The sequence below is a fragment of the Alosa alosa genome, chromosome 18, assembly GCF_017589495.1.
Source record: "Alosa alosa isolate M-15738 ecotype Scorff River chromosome 18, AALO_Geno_1.1, whole genome shotgun sequence".
NCBI classification, from domain to species: Eukaryota; Metazoa; Chordata; class Actinopteri; order Clupeiformes; family Clupeidae; genus Alosa; species Alosa alosa.
This window is the reverse complement of record NC_063206.1, coordinates 19,773,789-19,792,001: the sequence shown is the minus strand read 5'-3', so window position 1 is coordinate 19,792,001 and position 18,213 is coordinate 19,773,789. Positions and strand designations below refer to the sequence as shown.

The 18,213-nt window shown below is 41.4% G+C and overlaps 1 protein-coding gene across 1 annotated transcript; it reads left to right on the top strand.

Moving 5' to 3' along the window:
• The first annotated feature begins 8,699 nt into the window (after positions 1 to 8,699).
• Positions 8,700 to 17,631, top strand: kcnk18 (potassium channel, subfamily K, member 18). Its single transcript, XM_048269557.1, has 3 exons — positions 8,700 to 8,998; positions 9,217 to 9,327; positions 15,581 to 17,631. The coding sequence occupies exons 1-3, from the start codon at positions 8,782 to 8,784 to the stop codon at positions 16,372 to 16,374; spliced, it is 1,122 nt and encodes a 373-aa protein (XP_048125514.1). The 5' UTR covers positions 8,700 to 8,781; the 3' UTR covers positions 16,375 to 17,631.
• The last annotated feature ends 582 nt before the right edge of the window (positions 17,632 to 18,213 follow it).

Genomic DNA, 18,213 nt, shown 5'->3' with positions numbered 1-18,213 from the left:
AGCTGAAGTCCACCTCTTCGCTGGAGTGGTGGGGTAGGCCTTAGCTGTACTCTATAGAGATAGTATAGAGAGGAAGATACACATGCAGGCCTGTGGAGTAATACACCCACACCCAGACAATGTTCCATGTTTCAAAAATGTACAAAGTTTATTAGAAGAATTATACACATAACAGAATTGCCTCATCAGTGTGTCAGTACAGCTCAGTACATTCATAGACTCCAATAAAACAGCGCCCTCTAGAGTCACAAAATTCGACAGGTCACAGAATTTGGTGCAACACCGTATTTCCGCCGTCTTGCGTGTAGGCCTGTCACTTAAAATGCATTTCTATACAAACCAAGACGGCGGATTCCTAAATAAACCCAATCACCCACACTATAGGTGTATCTAAATTAGCTAGGTACCAAAAATGACATTTTACCGTGACTCGAAGAGCTGTAAACAGCATAGCTGCCAACTCTCACGCATTGACCGTGAGACACACGCATTTGATTAGTTTCACACACTCACAATCCACACCCCCGATTTCTCACGCTGAAGTGTCAACCTGGTCGGTCAGATGCCTGAAAAATGAGTATAGCCTATCTATAGATCTACCTGTTGAGCCACGGTTATGCTTTCAGAGACGGTGAGAGGGTTCAAGAGCACCCCCTGCCTGGAATTTTCTAAATTTTGTCTCATTTACGATGCTACTTCAGAAGCCATCCCAGGATCATTCCCCCCGCATTTCCCCGGCTTCAGGTATGCTTTGAGTATTATTGAGTATTTTTCACGCTGAAGTGTCAACCTGGTAGGTCATGCCTGACAGATGAGGTTCAACTAAACTAAACCTATACATATGATATCACATATCATGTGAACAAGCGGAATCTAAGCTTTCCAATGATATTAGCGATCCAAGTTGCTGTGATAAATGGTTCGCGAGAAAATTATGATTGAACCGACGTGCAATTTAGGCTAATCATATTTGGGTGGTTTCATTCAAGCTGATTGGACTGCAAGTAGCGTCTTTTTACGCACAGAGTGATTTAGTCTAGGCTACAAATTCTAAATGAATAATCTGCTAAAATAAACTGCGCCTGATATTGACAGACACAGACACACCAGCATAACCTGCATTTCCATTCAAGGAATAAATGAGGTAGTCTATAACCTACAATAATAATGATCACAATCTCAATTTTCTGTCCTGTGCACGCAGCCAAGCCTTGTCAAAGACTGTGATGAAAAGATCTGCACGTAACCTACTTGCTACATTTTGAAGGTTAGTGTAAAAGGTCCCCCGGTAACCTGTCACTGTTTATCCCCGTAAGAAAACGACACTAGAATTAGTTACCCAACTGTGCCTTTGTGTTTGACTGTAATCATGTTATACATTAATTAGTGATTAAAAATGACCTTTCTGCGCTCCATATCTGTAACACGAACTGATCTGACCTGACTTGACCCGAGTTTAGCCTACGTTTAAATCTGTGTATGCCTGTCAGCACTCATGATTCTACAACTTTTTACTGCATTGCCATGAACAAAGTTATTACGGAGCCCTAGAGGGGTCATCGCAAAATGTTTTGCATGTTGAGAGAATGTGCGCTCGTTTTACTAAATTGTGCTCTTGTTTAACTAAATTGTGCCCTCGTTTAACTATATTGTGCACTCGTTTTACTAAATCGTACGCTCGTTTTACTAAATTGTGCGCTCGGTTTACATGAGCTCTCATTTTAAGCATAGTAAAACGAGGGCACAATTTATTAAACGAGTGCACTATTACTAAAACGAGCGCACGATTTACTAAAACGAGGGCACGATTTATTAAAACGAGAGCACAATTTGTGAACATGGTTATAGAACATTGTGTGCACAATCTACTTAAACGTGGCCACAATTTGTAAAACGTGCACTCAATATTGTCTTGACACATGTAAACATGAGCACGTTATAGTAGGCTATATTCGAGATCTCCATCTACTAAAACGCATGTTCAAGTAGTCAATTTAGGCCTACAACAGGGTCACGTTTTATTAATTCGAGGGCTCAATTAAAGGAAAATTTGTGAGCACGTTATCACGACCAGAAAAAAATATCACTTAAAGTGAGCTTTAAGTGATATTTTTTTTTGAGCTCTCGAAATATGGATTTCGTGCTCACATTTAGTAATTCCCGACATTTTCTCACCGCTCGCTGTGCTGTGGTGGCAACTTCGTGTTACCTTGACATGGACTAGGCCTACAGCTGTCTGTAACAGTTCATATTGGTAATGTGATGATAACCGTAAGCAGCTAATTAAAGACTTTAGGTGGTCATGTTTTATAGCGGACTTCTACTCTTTGTAGCAGGGGCACTGTGGTGTCAACCGCCAGCTATGGAGACCCATAATGGGGAAATTCTACTAGGCTACAAAGGCTACTCGCGGGCTCTGTTGTAGCCTAATGACCGGTTTCCACTATCTCCTGGATTGTTGACTTAACTGTGAGGTCTAGAAGTCAATCGAAGCACATCACAGCGACAAGCTCCCAAACAATTACAACACGTAGACCTACTGTTGGTACAAATAGGCTACTGCGTATTAGTAGTATCGCCTAATACCCACCCAATACAATAAGGTTGCCTCTAGCGCCCGATGGGCCTCACCATATAACCCACGCGCACACCAATGATGCACACAACGAGTTAAGCTTTGATACGGACTATGAAACGGGAGACATAAACAGTGTCGTTCACGATGCTCAGCTTCTCAGGCTATGTAGCCCAGCTCACACCGTTCGCGATAAACACCACAGCTCTGCATACACGTGGACCTCAACAAACACTCAAAACTTCGCCAAACATTCAGCTGGACGATGTTGGCAAGGGGCCTGTACAAACACACACAATCATCTGCTCTCCCACCTACAGCCTACCCTCTACGTCACTACAAGCGACACACCTCCCGACGTCATTCCCGGGGATACCCCTTGACACCACACTATGTTTTTGTGCACACAATTTAATTTCTACGGAGCCCGGGAGAGCTCACTTTAAGTGATATTTTTTCTGGCCGTGATCATTTGTGAGCACGTTTTCCTTTAAGCCCTCGAATTAATGAAACGTGAGCACGTTTTCCTTTAATTGAGCCTTCGAATTAATACAACGTGACCCCGTTGTAAGCCTAAATTGAGCTCTCGAAATATGTATTTCGTGCTCACATTTAGTAATTCCCGACTTTTCACCGCTCGCTGTGCTGTGGTGGCAACTTCGTGTACCTTGACATGGACTAGGCCTACAGCTGTCTGTAACAGTTCATATTGGTAATGTGATGATAACCGTAGGCAGCTAATTAAAGACTTTAGGTGGTCATGGTTTATAGCGGACTTCTACTCTTTGTAGTAGGGGTACTGTGGTGTCAACCGCCAGCTATGGAGACCCATAATGGGGAAATTCTAGCTACAAAGGCTACTCGGGCTCTGTTGTAATGACCGGTTTCCACTATCTCCTGGATTGTTGACTTAACTGTGAGGTCTAGAAGTCAATCGAAGCACATCACAGGGACAAGCTGTTGGTACAAATAGGCTACTGCGTATTAGTAGTATAGCCTAATACCCACCCAATACAATAGGGTCACCGTTCGCGATAAACACCACAGCTCTGCATACACTTGGACCTCAACAAACACTCAAAACTTCGGCAAACATTCAGCTGGACGATGATGGCAAGGGGCCTGTACAAACACACACAATCATCTGCTCTCCCCCACCTACAGCCTACCTAACGGGGCTATATCCAGGTGCACTGCAATCAATGAGATTCCCTCTACGCCTCCCTCTACGTCACTACAAGCGACACACCTCCCCACGTCATTCCCGGGATACCCCTTGACACCACACTATGTTTTTGTGCACACAATTTAATTTCTTCGAGCCCACGTTTTAATTATTTTTTTCTGTGGGTTTTCAGTAGATCGAGATCTCCTTTATAGCCTACTATAAACGTGCTCATGTTTACATGTGTCAAGACAATATTGAGTGCACGTTTTTTACAAATTGTTTCCCGACCACGTTTAGAGTGCTGATAGATTCGTGCACACAATGTTCTATAACCATGTTCATATTGGTAATTGTGCTCACGCTTTAATAAATTTAGGTGGTCATGGTTTATAGCGGACTCGTTTTAGTAAATCTGTGGTGTCAACCGCCAGTTTTAGTAAATAGTGCACTAAGGTTTAATAAATTGTGCCCTGACCGGTTTTACTATGCTTAAAACGAGAGGTCAATTTAGTAAAATGAGCTCACACTATAGTAAAACGAGAGTTAAGCGCAATATAGTAAATTGTGCACCCGATTTAGTAAAATAGGGTCACCGTTTTAGTAAAACCACAGCTCTGCATACATTTAGACCTCAAAAACGAGTGCAAATATTCAGTTAAACGAGATGGCACAAATTACTTCAACAAATCAGCACAATTTAGTAAAACGAAGGGGCATATCAATGTAAAACGAGCACAGATTCCTCTCTCACTACAAGCAACATGCAAAACATTTTGGGGATGACCCCTCTAGGGTCCGTGAATTTCTTTCGAGCCCACGTTTTAATTATTCGTGGGTGTGTTTTTAGTAGATGGAGATCTCGAATATACTATATACGTGCTCATGTTTACATGTGTCAAGATAATATTGAGTGCACGTTTTACAAATTGTGGCCACGTTTAAGTAGATCGTGCACACAATGTTCTATAACCATGTTCACAAATTGTGCTCCGTTTTTAATAAATCGTGCCCTCGTTTTTTGTAAATCGCGGCGCTTCGTTTTAGTAAATAGTGCACTTTCGTTTAATAAATTGTGCCCTCTTTTACTATGCTTAAAATGAGAGCTCAATTTAGTAAAATGAGCTCACACTATAGTAAAACGAGCACAATATAGTAAATTGTGCACACGATTTAGTAAACCGGCGCACAATTTAGTAAAACGAGCGCGATTTAGTAAAACGAAAAGCACAATATAGTTAAACGAGGCACAAATTACTTCAACAAGAGCACAATTTAGTAAAACGAAAGCACAATGTAGTAAAAAAGCGGCGCACATTCTCTCAACATGCAAAACATTTTGCGATGACCCCTCTAGGGCTCCGTAAATTTCTTGAGCCGCGTTTTAATTATTAGTGGGTGTGTTTTGGTAGATGGAGATCTCAATATACTATAACGTGCTCATGTTTACATGTGTCAAGATAATATTGAGTGCACGTTTTACAAATTGTGGCCACGTTTAAGTAGATCGTGCACACAATGTTCTATAACCATGTTCACAAATTGTGCTTTTCGTTTTAATAAATCGTGCCCTTCGTTTTTGTAAATCGTCGGCGTTTTAGTAAATAGTGCACTCGTTTAATAAATTATTGCCCTCGTTTTACTATGCTTAAAATGAGAGCTCAATTTAGTAAAATGAGCTCACACTATAGTAAAACGAGAGCACAATATAGTAAATTGTTCACACGATTTAGTAAACCGAAAGCACAATTTAGTATCTGACGTCTGGATTTAGTAAAACGAGTGCACAATATAGTTAAGCGAGGGCACAATTTAGTTAAACAAGAGCACAATTTAGTAAAAGCGAGCTTTAATGTAGTAAAACGAGCGCACATTCTCTCAACATGCAAAACATTTTGCAATGACCCCTCTAGGGCTCCGTAGGATAGCTCTTGTAGCTACATATTCTTCTACTGATGATGATGGTGATTATGATGTTGATCTAAGTGAAACAGTCGTAAGGGATCATTGTCACTGCCGAAGTCCACACTGGTGCTGTTGGTGCTGCTACGGACACCATTTCAGTAGCAGAAGCTTTGGGTGAAAACGAGTACGTGAGTAGCCGTAACACAATACCTAGCACTAGGCTACAGTTATCAGTGACGACCCTGCGTTATGGCCAGGCACCGTAAGAGATGCAGAGCGAGTTGAAATCGTTAAAAAAAAAGGCCCTGTGCAAATTAAGAACTTTGAATTCGCCAAAAATGCAGATAAACCACCCAGAAGATTCACGGTTGAACATTATTACATGACCATGAAAAATGGAGAAAAAATAAACAGAAAATGGCTAGTTTATTCGGTCAGTGCAGACGCTGTTTATTGTTTTGGATGTTGGCTTTTTGGAAGATCGAACACCTCAGTTTGCACGCACACACTCACTCTCACTCTCTCTCTCTCTCCCTCTCTTCTACACATAGCCTACACAGACAGACTCTCATACATAGCTACAAAGAGTATATTCACACACAGAGACCCCAGACCCCTAGCCTACTCTCTCTCATCTCTCTCTCTCTCACACACACACACAGACCATGCATAATTGTAATACTTTCAAAGGTTTTTACTAATGTTTTTTGATTGTCATCTATGGCAATAAATATTTGTTGTATTTGAGTATGCCTCAGCGTCCCATTATTACAGAAAAAAGTGTGTTTTAGTTTTAGGGTTGTGGTGTGTGTGTGTGTGTGTGTGTTGGGGGGGGTTGGGAGGGGCCGGGAGGGGCCGGGAGGGGCCGGGCCTCAAAGTGTCCAGGTCCGCCCCTGACGGCACACTAACATCCTGTGTGAAGAAAAAATAAACATAGGCCTACCATAGCCTAAAATTTCAAATAAAACACAGATATGGCCTTATGGCTTCTATGCAAGACCTGCTCAAACAAGCGCCCTCTGTTTCATTTGTAGGTGACTATATCTAATTTAATTGTTGTTATGAACTGGATAGGCTATGTAATGATTCTATGAATACTGGATATGGGGCCTCCGTTGTACAATGCCTACATACCACAAATAGTGCAATCATACAATCAATGAGAGCATGTGGTTGTAAATTCTTTGATGCAACGGTTGCTTTTCTGGACCAGTGAGTGACATTTGGGTAATTTTCTGCGGCACACCTGATCTCTCACGGCACACTACAGTGGTTGAAAAACACTGGTCTAACCGTTCATGTGCTGTTGAAACGGCGTAAATAGGCGACCCACGTGGCCAGCACTAACCTCAGAGCGTGGTAAACAAAATCGGATATTTCAGGCAGTAAATGCTCAATGCTTGTTCAAATCTACACACCTATGGCTACTGAAAAATGTAAGGTTCATTTATCAAATGCTATTTTGAAGTATTGAACGAAAGTGGTGATAATTGGAGGCGTTACGATACACATGCACACAGCTCAGAGATGTGTGGCCCGTTTTCTTTTCATTTTCTTTTAATTACTGTACAACAGGTTACATTCACCACACTGATGGGGAAAGGGGTGGGGGTGGGGGGGCACTCATGGCTACCAGACCCTATTCGTCTTGCATGGGTTATTCTGATATCTAATGAAGACTGCACTGGTCATCTTATGCGTATGGCTGAGTCTCAGCTGTTGCTCTAATTGAATCTGACCCAATCAGTCTGTGCTATGGCATGCTATAGGATGGTCTACACCTACAGAGAGAGCTGAGCAAAGGGTAGGGGACCCTCTTGACGAGTTTGAATTTGCACCAGGGTGATTAACGTAAATAATCCGGGGGAAAGGCCGCCTGGGCAACAGTTCCCTTAGTGGAAGGGACCTGGTTGATACAGTGTGGAAACAGTTGTATCAGCTCTGGACCCCAACTGAAATAAACCATCATCAATATAAAATTACAATGAAGCTTTTAAACACATTTCTTAGCTATTATAGTATTCTATTATTATTATTATTATTATTAGCTTATTATATTCATAATTGAAATTAACCTAAGAAGACAATAATGAAATGTAAATTCCTGAAGTGGAGGCCATTTTCAATCTACGTGCCTGTGTTTTTGTCATCCATAACAGAATGAAAAAGGAAGTTTAGTGTAACTTTGTAAGATTTATAATCTTATTCTTAATACTCTGGATGATTTATTTAGAATAGTATGGACAGACATCAACTTTATATGTTTGCAAACACGTACGATGCATGGCCACCTGACGGACCTTACATGGTAAAGGAGATGACAGACGCCAGCCACTGACCATGGTGCCCCAAAAGGTATGCCATCTGAATATATGTTCCAAGAGGTATGTTTGACTGCCCTCTGGTTGGGCATAACATCTTTAAAGCAAGCTATGAGAGCTGATGTATACCTTGGGGGAAATATATTCTCTGTAAAGTCTTGGCATGGCCACACACCATCCTTTTATACAAACTGTTATTACAGATAAATATTTATTCTAGGAACACTGGCCATGCACTTCAGCTGTCATCACAAGGACAGTCCCGTTTGAAGAAGGGGTCCTCTCTGTTCTACAGTTAGAATGCAGTCATGTGACTTGCCTTGCAACATCTTCTTATATGGGGCTGTCAAGGTTCAGATTTTATTTACCTTAGAGCAGCCATTTCCCAGCTAAAAGTTAACTCTTCTCAATAAATTATGCTAAAGGCATACAAACTTCTTAGGTTTTTTGGACCAAATCACAGGAAACAGATTCATCATCTCTGATTGAATTCGATCTATAGCCTAGGTCTAACAATAGCCTATGATTAGCCTATTAAAACAAACGTCGAATAGACCGATGAACCTACAGTAATACCGTGTCCCGACCGGGAGCAACTGTCGAATGGGAGAAGTGATGAGGATGATTATGATAACAGGTTGGGTCAATAACACATAACACTAGTGGTCTCTAGGAAGTGAACCCAAGTGGTGGTGAAGATTCAGCGAAACGCGCTTGTCGCGCTCTACTGGGTGTGCGCGTGTGGATGCTGCTGGTATGCGGGAACACATGTGCCACGAGCAGTGTATTTCCTTTCTGCTCTTCGTACTATAAACATGTCCGTGCCTACAAACGGAAATCCGCGTGAAAGACGAAGATGCTACACTATCTTCTGGAGACTTTTCCCGCACGTTTTCTTGATTTTGTCTCTCATCGCGTATGCCGCGTTGGGAGCTGTGGTGTTTTGGAAAATTGAAGGAGGAAGAGAATTGACTGACCAACAGGAATACAGGGAATTCGTCTTGAAATTAATGGCTCAAGCAAACGCATCAGGTATAAAGTCTGTTAACTCTAAATTCAGAGTAGTTATCTAGCCATCTTTTTAGGCCCATCTCTTTATCAAACTACACTTTATTCTATAGTTAGCTATTGCTCAGACCTCAGAGGTCTTGTTCACTTACTTTGGTATTTTCATCAGAGCTGTGTTTGCCTACAGTAAGTGCGAGTTTTTGTTCCATCTCATTTAATTACACCAGATACACTGTTTTAAGCCGTTGACAGGGTGCTAAGGGAGGAGCTGAAAGCTATCTGGCTTCAGCATCCAGACAACTGGTCGTTTTATGGATCTCTTTTCTTCTGCTGCACTGTATTCACAACAGTGGGTAAGTGTCACATTTGCACAACTCCCATTCTGGTTTACTCAGAAAGTAAATATCATCTATTCAAAAATGAATGACATTTCCTAACCAGTGACAAGCTCAGCTCAAATGAAGAAGCCTAATAGCAGATGGTGTGTTTGTGTGTGTGTGTGTGTTGTCTGTCTCTTTCTGTGTGTGTGTGTTGTCTGTGTGCTCTCCTGAAGATAGTTGGGTTGTTTCTGAATTAATCGGTCAGACTAGAACAGCATAGTGTTTGCGTAGGGCGCTTGTTCATTATGCACTGTGGTCACTGGCCAGAGAGCTTTCCTTTCAAGGTTACTCATGGCAACCAGGCAGTTAAGAGGATGTCTATGTGCATTTAGCCTGTATGAAGTGAAACCTAGCATTAAATGCTCATGTTGACACAACGAAAGGAGAGGGAAGTCATTTTATTCATAGGAACAGTTGCGCTCAACTACAAAAATGCATGTCCTCTTTGGGTGCAAGTTAAAAAAAATTTTAATAAGTCTTAATTCAACCGTTAACTTCAACTTTCGGCCCTAGGCCATCATCATCATCATCATGGAGTATGTCATGTTGTAATCATTTTTTATTTTCATGTGATAATATGAGAATGATCTTTTCAGTTGACTCCCATCCAGTCTGCCCTCAGTTTTCAACTTCATCTGCATGTTATCATTCTGTAACAGAAGAAAGTTGCCATGACTACGCTCATCCTCTGATAACTCAGAATGCATCATGCAAATAAGCACAAGTTTCTTAAAGGGCTCTAGGCCAGTATTTTAATGGTCACTGCCCAGAGCTAATTCTGTTAATTGCTAAAATTGCTTTTATATTACAAATGAAAGGAGGATGGTAAAATATCTGATCCTTGGAGTGAATGACTAAATTATTGTTGGGCTTGGCAAAGCTATAAAACTTCTATGTGGTTGAATGTCCAATCTGCACCACAGCTATCAACAGCTGTACCAATTCAGCTGTGCATAAATGAAAGTAATGTAATGTTACTAAACAAGTAATGTTACTTTCAAAGTAACGAAATGAAAGTATCACAAGGTTCACGCCGTCCTGAGCATAGGAATGGCAGTGGTTAACCAAAGTAATTGGTTAATTGAAGTAGTTGTGTATGTTCTCAATTACTCAGGTGTGGGATGACCTGTGCATCTTTAAACACCTTTTCTCGAGGAATTGGCTGGGTGTCAGCACACATTCAGCCACGAGTTAAGCAGTAAGATATTTCCTGTTAACAGGGCGTCTGTGTGAACTGTGTGAAACATCAAAAGTGTGACATCATGCCTGAGAGCACTCACTGTGTGTGTGTGTGTGTGTGTGTGTGTGTGTGTGTGTGTGTGTGTGCGTGTGTGTGCGAGCGCGCGCATGTGCGTGTACATGTGTGTGTGTGTGTAACGTTGCTGTGCCAGCCCACAGGAAGCAGACTCTCAGCTGGAGCGCAGCACCTTCCCAATTCTAATGTGATCAGTGCCAGTGATCCATTTCCTCTCGGCTGATGATCTCATAAGAATCTTGGAGTATAATGGTGCAGAGTGGTGGTGGTGGCAGTGGTGAGGCTAATGGGTGATGTGTGTGTGTTTACTTTGTGGGTTCACTTTAAAGTAAGCCAAAGAACCCAGAGAGGGTATGTCACTGAAGAGAGAGGAATGTTGAGGAAAGGTCATTGATGAATCATACATATTATGGATACTGACTGTTGTTAGTTTCTGACGATCGACAAATGTTTCTAATGAGAGAGAGAGACAGGGTGATGTTGCAGAGTTGCATTTGAATGATGTAGTCTAGTAAAAGTCATATTGAAAAGTTTCACAGACTTGTCAAACAGCGTGCCTAACAGCTACAGACAACTTTCAGTCTGGTTTCTAGCACTCAAATAGTTCTCATTAAGGTTTTAAATTACATACACCTCAAAAACTAACCAACTAGACATCAGTCCTAGTGTTATTGAACCTCGGTGCATCCGTTGACACTGTTCACTGTTGATCATAATATATTACTACACAGATGGTAAAAATGTGTTGGATTGTTAGGTACTTATTCAAAGATTTCTTTAGTGATGACATCCATCCTTTAGCTCTCATACCTAAAAACAATAGCATCTAATTCCCCCTAATGACCCTTAGAATCTCTCTGTCAATCATCAAACATGCGCTTACCATGCACTTCCCTTATTCCCTCCCTCTCTACTTCCTTCTACCTGCATTTCCTTAACACTTACAGTAAATACTTTGACTATACATGGATTTCTGTACTCCCACCCTTTGGTAGTAATATTTATTAAAGTAGCATTTATAATTACCTAGGTCTCCTTTGCATTGTAGCTTGACTGTTATTCCTAATGTTGTACGTTGTTTTGAATAAAAGCAGTTGCTAAAAGAATAAATGTCAAATGTAAATAATTGATGTCTCAAAACTGGCATGGTCAATATAGTCAGTATTAGTTGCCGAATTATATGTTTATTACACATAAACTATAAATATAGGCATGTAATAATTGCTGGATGATATTGTTATTCAATGTCAAGTCTCTATTTGATCATGTGACAAGACAATAGACTATAGCTAGATTATTTCTGGTCTGAATGTCTGGGAAAGTCTCTTGTGACATTATGTACACCCGGACAGTAAAAAAACGGCCTAGGTTGGGGACAGGACCGGGAAGTGAAAGGGTGGAATGAACATCATGCTGGTAATGAGAGGTGGAGTATCTGGCATAATATCCCTCCCAACCGTCTTGATACATTTCCCTCCGGTTGTGGGAGCTGAAAATCTCTTTAAACTCTTCCAAGGAAACTGCAAGATTTAGTGGAGCCTCCTTTCAATCTGTCCATTATCCCCCTCCCCACACACACAGTTAGTGGTTTTGCGGAGATGGTAATTTAGCTAGCAATCCCGGATCAATGATAGATGACAAAGAACAGCAAAGAGCTGCACTGATTTTTACACATATACCTAGACCAATGCTAGTGTAAATTGCATTTATCATGGGATGAAAGTCCTCCTTGGAATATAAATTCCAACTGGTTCTAAAGATATATAAGTAAGGGATAATGGACGACACGGTGGTTATTGCACGGTCGAGGTTGTAAAACGGCCCCGACGCGAAGCGGAGGGCCGTTTAAACCTCATAAGTGCATTAACTTCTGTGAATAGACCACCGTGGAGAGGATGTTTAGACTCAAAAAGAATGTAATTGCGCCGATCAATACAGTAGGCATTGCATTGAGTGCATTAAGTGACGGCTAAAACTGCATCAGCATGTCATCCACCTTTTTGAAGAAGAAAGATGTATAGCTACAGTATGGCTTTATTGCAAGCCTTACAATTGCATAATGCAAGATAACCATACTCTCATATGACTTAAGGATTTATAGCTATGGCTTTATTGGAAGGCACCATGCAGTAAAGGATAGTGCCAAGGCTTTTAACAAACAACTGAAAGGTGTAGAATATCACAATTCACAGAAACCATTGTTGTTTGTCTCTGAAGCACAGGTGTGCAAAATGTATCTTTAGATTAAGACTGACGGATCCCAGAACTTCCCTTTACTTGAATTCAAATTAATTTACTGATTCAGGACAACACTCAAGTTCAGGCTGTGGCCTTTCTTTCGGTGGCTCAGGAGGTAGAGGACTATCCCAGTAATAGAGCCCGACCAATATGGGATTTTTAAGGCCGATAACGATTTCAATATTTGACGGTTTCAAAAACCGATAAACAATAAATCAGACAATATTCATTTTTAACAAACACAATGTAAAAATGTACTCTGATATTTAGCGTATTGAAAAGTTCTATCTGGTATTCTGCTCTTATTCAATAAATTATGAAATTATTTTTATGAATAATAGCGTCAGGTCTTTGTTTGTATCTGTGGTAAACGCCATTGCCACGATTACTTTCAAGGTATTTACATTATTTGTGTTTTTATTTGCTTTTTTTGTGTTTTTTACACACTATTTACCTGATGAAGGTCTGAGACCGAAACGTTGTGTTTTATTCAAATAAATGTTTGCATGTGGAATGGACAGTGTGCTAGCCTAGAAATCTAGACACACCCTAGCCAGGGCCTACATCTTGATGTGGGTCTGGCTCGTCTGGCTAGGGGGGGGAACGCAGTAAATATATTCTTTCATACCAATGATATAGCGTGATGATATTGTTAAATTAAATGGTGAGTTAATTTTTCGCATGTACAGAGGTGACCAAGAAGCTAGCAAAGCTAGTATTGCTACACCACGATACTCAATATGTTGTCCAACAGTGAGTCATTTTTCGCCATTGCACCAGTGGTGGACATTACTTGAGTACATTTACTCAATTACTGTACTTAAGTTGCTTTTTCATGTATCTGTACTCTACTTGAGTATTTCAATTTTGTTAAACTTTTTACTTTTACTCCAGTACATTTCGAGGCCAAATATCTTACTTTTTACTCCACTACATTTTGTGACAGCTGAAGTACAGCTGAAGTTCCTTTTGGAAAAAAGACTGTACAAAAACATGTGTAAATGTATATTTTCTATTAAAAGCGAAAGCTAGGGCGTCAAATAATGGTGTTGCCTAACCTATGTTATTGTCATATGCACTATTTACTGTACCTTGTTGACCCCTTTTCACAATATTGATGTTACCATAACTAGCCTCTTGACGCCATCAAGCAAATGATAGACAATCTGACACTATCAAAAACAAAAGGGAACATCTTGATTTGGTCCGAAAGTGTAAAGCATTTAACAAAGAAAAATGTGGTTACTTTGAAGTATCTAAGATAAGATATCACATTAGTTTGTTTTTAGTTATTTCTACATACAACAAGTATTAACTGATTTTGTCCTTGAATGGAGGAGAAAGGCTCTATGAATGCCTATGTCTGTGCCGAATCATTTCAACAATGCAACTGTATTAGGCATAATACATTTCAGGACTTTTACTTTTGATACTTAAGTACATTTGAAGGCAAGTACTTTTGTACTTCCACTCAAGTTGAAATGTAAAAGGAGGACTTCTACTTTTACTGGAGTAACATTTGACCATGTGTATCTCTACTTTCACTCAAGTACAGGATTTGTGTACTTCGTCCACCACTGCATTGCACCGACACTGGATTTTAGGGTTCCCCCACCTGCCAAATCCCACTTTAACCACTGATTATAAATACACTGCCATATGAATGCTTTTATATTAATGGGAAAGCTTTAACTCATGTTTTTATGAGCATACCTTATAAATGGTAGGTAGGTACAGCAATTACTCTAATTGTCATACTTCTGTAAATATAAAGTTGGCAGCAGGTAGGGTAGTCGAGTGATGGTGTATCCTTGGAGATTGTGTTTGCTGTTAAAACAGTAATAATCTCCATGGCTGTAGTACTTTTTACCTTAGCTCATGTGCATAGCGAAGGATTCCATTTGAAAACATGGGGGAGGGGGTGCTTTAGGCTGTTAGAAATTGGTACAATAATTCTGTGAAAAATGCTGTCAGTTTGAGTGTCTTCAAACATGTGTTTGCACATACAATAGTCATTCGACAATGAAGGATTTATTCACAAGAGATGGCATATATTGATAAAAGAGGCAGATTATTGATTATGTAGATGAGAGGCACACAATCAATAGTAATGTTTTTTCGCTTTAGGCTTGATTGCTGTGACAGAAATATGTGTTCATGGTGGTGGCCTTCAGTGACCACTTTAAGCTCTCTGTATGTCAATAACTGTCTTCTTGTGTGTATTCGGATCCAGACATGATTACATAAACCTGTGGTTCTAATCCACCTAGTAACTGACTCCAGAACCAAACTGGTTGTGATCAGGCAGGCAACCAGCCTAGGACATCCTAGGGGACATATTACCTCAAGCCTTGGCCGTCTGCAGCATGTTCGCATGTCTTTTATGAGCACCAGACGCTAATTACTCACAGCTCTACTCAAGCACATGGGGTCAGTTAATGTTCACTCCTGGCAAGACTCATTAGCAATAGGATATTTAAACATTTTTTTTCTATGTTATATTAATGATGTGTGTTTATTTTATGTAAGAATGTGAAAGGGTATGAACAGAGAGTCTATGAATCCCACCTGTAGACAGCACACAATAATTTCCAGCAGAGGCTGTCTTCACTAGCTCAAACTACTGTGTAATTTGCTAGCAACAAATACGAGTAACAAAGTATATGCAGTGGTTTTGCAATGCCATTTCATCACTCTGTCTCCTGTGTGTTTTTCTCTGCTGGAACTGCCCAGGCTATGGAGAGATCTATCCTGTCACTTTGCCCGGCAAGGTGATCTGTATCCTCTACGCCATGGTGGGCATCCCGCTCATGCTGCTGGTCATCACAGACGTGGGCGACGTCTTGGCACGCCTCTTGTCACAGGGCTACCACCACCTGCACAAACTGGTGAGGCTCCTGCGTCGGCGGCTGTGGGCAAGGCGCAAGGGGACGCCGACCGACGGCACGTACACCTTCAGCCACGCGGTGGTGGTGCGCGAGCCGCTGGACATCAGGCAGGTGCTCCGCACGCAGGCCTCGGTCAAGCGCAAGTCCGTGCGGCTGTTCAACAACCAGAAGATCTTCGAGCAGCTGATCGCGCGTGAGAAGCTGGGCCATGTCGTCCCGCTGCTGCGCAGCCACTCTTGCCCTGAGCTGAACCGCGCGCCGACAACCAACTACGCCCTCTGGGACCTGGACGGCATCGGCACCGACATGGACCAGTTCAACGTGCCCATGCTCCTCATCCTGCTGGTGGTGTTCGCCTACATCCTCTTCGGCGGCCTGGTGCTCCCCCTGTGGGAGACGGAGCTCAAGATCTTCGACGCGTTCTACTTCTGCTTCATCACGCTGACCACCATCGGCTTCGGCGACATTGTGCCCTCACACCCCAAGTATTTCATGCTCACGTTCGTCTTCATCATCAGTGGCATGGCCATTATGTCCATGGCCTTTAAGCTGGGCCAGTCCAGCATCATCAGCTGCTACCGGCGCTGCATGCGCTGCATCAGCCGCGGACGGGTCAAGTATGAGGTTATGCATGACTGACAGATGACGGGACAGAGAGAGACAGCTGCCTAGTCGCCGGAAGGAGCGGAGACTGAACGATGTGGGATTCAGGAATTAGTTTGAGAGGGGTCTGATTTCCTTATTGAGAAGGATAGACAGCAGAAGCTAACAGTCTGTCATGTTTGTCCAGCGGAGATTCAGAGTGGTTTGGAATAGGCCATAGGACCAAAGGTTTCCAAGCAGAATTGGACAGCCTTGACTAAGTGTGACTTCCTGAAAGGCTTTAGTGGATGTTGTGGCTTAGGTAGTGTTAGCATGAATAATTTAACATGAGCATGAAGCTGAATGAATATGTATGTTAGCCTGTCCCAGGCTTATTTTGTACAGTGTGGCAATCATAATATGGATGTTCAATGGTAATTTATGGTAATGCCCACTGGAAATTTGCATAAAGAGTTCTACTGTATAGCAATTTCCAAAATATACAGATATGTAGCATATCTACAGCGTACTTGCATTGTTGGTGCTTTCCTGGAGTTTTATGGCTACCAATGATATACTCTGTACAATGTGTTAAACAGGATGGAAATGGATGGATTTTTGCTTACATTTTCTACAAACTGCTCTATTTCATTGACCAGAGTAAGAGTGTTTAGATGGACCTTAAGTGACCTTAAGTGTTTAATAACTCAGCTGTTCGATAGTTTATGTTAGAGATGTCTTTGCCGCATTAATGGTCCCTCAAAGTCTTTCATGATCCCATCCACTGCAAGTGTTTTTGTGGTATGGAATGCCAAGTCATAGATAGATAGATAGATAGATAGATAGATAGATAGATACTTTATTGACCCCCAGGGGAAATTCAAGAAAAGACGTAGAAACAAAACACAAAGACACAGAGCTACTAAGCAGGCTGCCACTCTTGCCGGAACCGGAAACCCCCCCAAAAAAGTCATGGCATCTCCTGAAGCTCAACATAAACAATAATGCCTGTATCATGTTTCATAGAGAGAAGCACTGCTTAATGTCTATCTAATTTACTGACCGCTGATGTGCAAACTTCGTGGGTTGTGAAACAATCACGTTTTCCTTGTGAAATGAATCATTTGTACAGTCATTTGTAGATTTAAACAGAGGGGAAATGGTAAGGATTTGAAGACCAGGATTTGTGTGTCAATTGTTTTTCATCATATGTCTCTTTGCATTATTGCATCCCAAAGAAAATAGAACATTTTCATCTCAGCATTACAATAGAATAATGTATCTTGGTCTGTCTGTGTGCCTGGGTGCTTGTTCTCTAACACCAATATTAAAATAAATGCAAAACATAATGAACAGAGACTCACTGCTTTTGTGACTCAAGATGTGGAATGGTATTTTGGCATTTTAACAAGAATGCATTACAATTTCTATGACACTTTAAAGGGGGCAGTACTTTGCTGGTTGACCAGCTTGTTAACCAGCTTGTTTGACCACCCTAGGTTGACAAGCTAGACCAGCAAAACTCTTGCGAAAACATTCAGCTGGTTTAACCAGCTTACAATAGTAATTCAGCTTGTTTTGTTTGTCGTACCACCTGAAGCTGGTAGCTGGTGTTGCTAGTCTTACATTGTTGGTTTAACTGCCCATGCCAGCTTATGTTGGTTATTTTAGAAAACCATGACCATCTTGCACCAACAATGTCAAGCTTAGCAGGCTGGTCACCAGCATGACCATCTTATACCATCTGTATCCCACATGACAGACTGGTCACACCAGCATGAACAGCTTCCGCAGATGGTCACGCCAGCATGTCCAACTGGTGGCCCAACCAGCTACATTGAAAAGACTAACGCTACCAGCTACATAGCAAAGACCAACGCTACCAGCATAAGCTAG

Bases quoted from the DNA above. Each gene is read 5' to 3' on its own strand.
- kcnk18 (XM_048269557.1), top strand. From the start codon at position 8,782: ATGTCCGTGCCTACAAACGGAAATCCGCGTGAAAGACGAAGATGCTAC. The intron at 8,999-9,216 runs GTATAAAGTCTG...CACTGTTTTAAG, and splicing joins GGCTCAAGCAAACGCATCAG to CCGTTGACAGGGTGCTAAGG. The intron at 9,328-15,580 runs GTAAGTGTCACA...GGAACTGCCCAG, and splicing joins CACTGTATTCACAACAGTGG to GCTATGGAGAGATCTATCCT.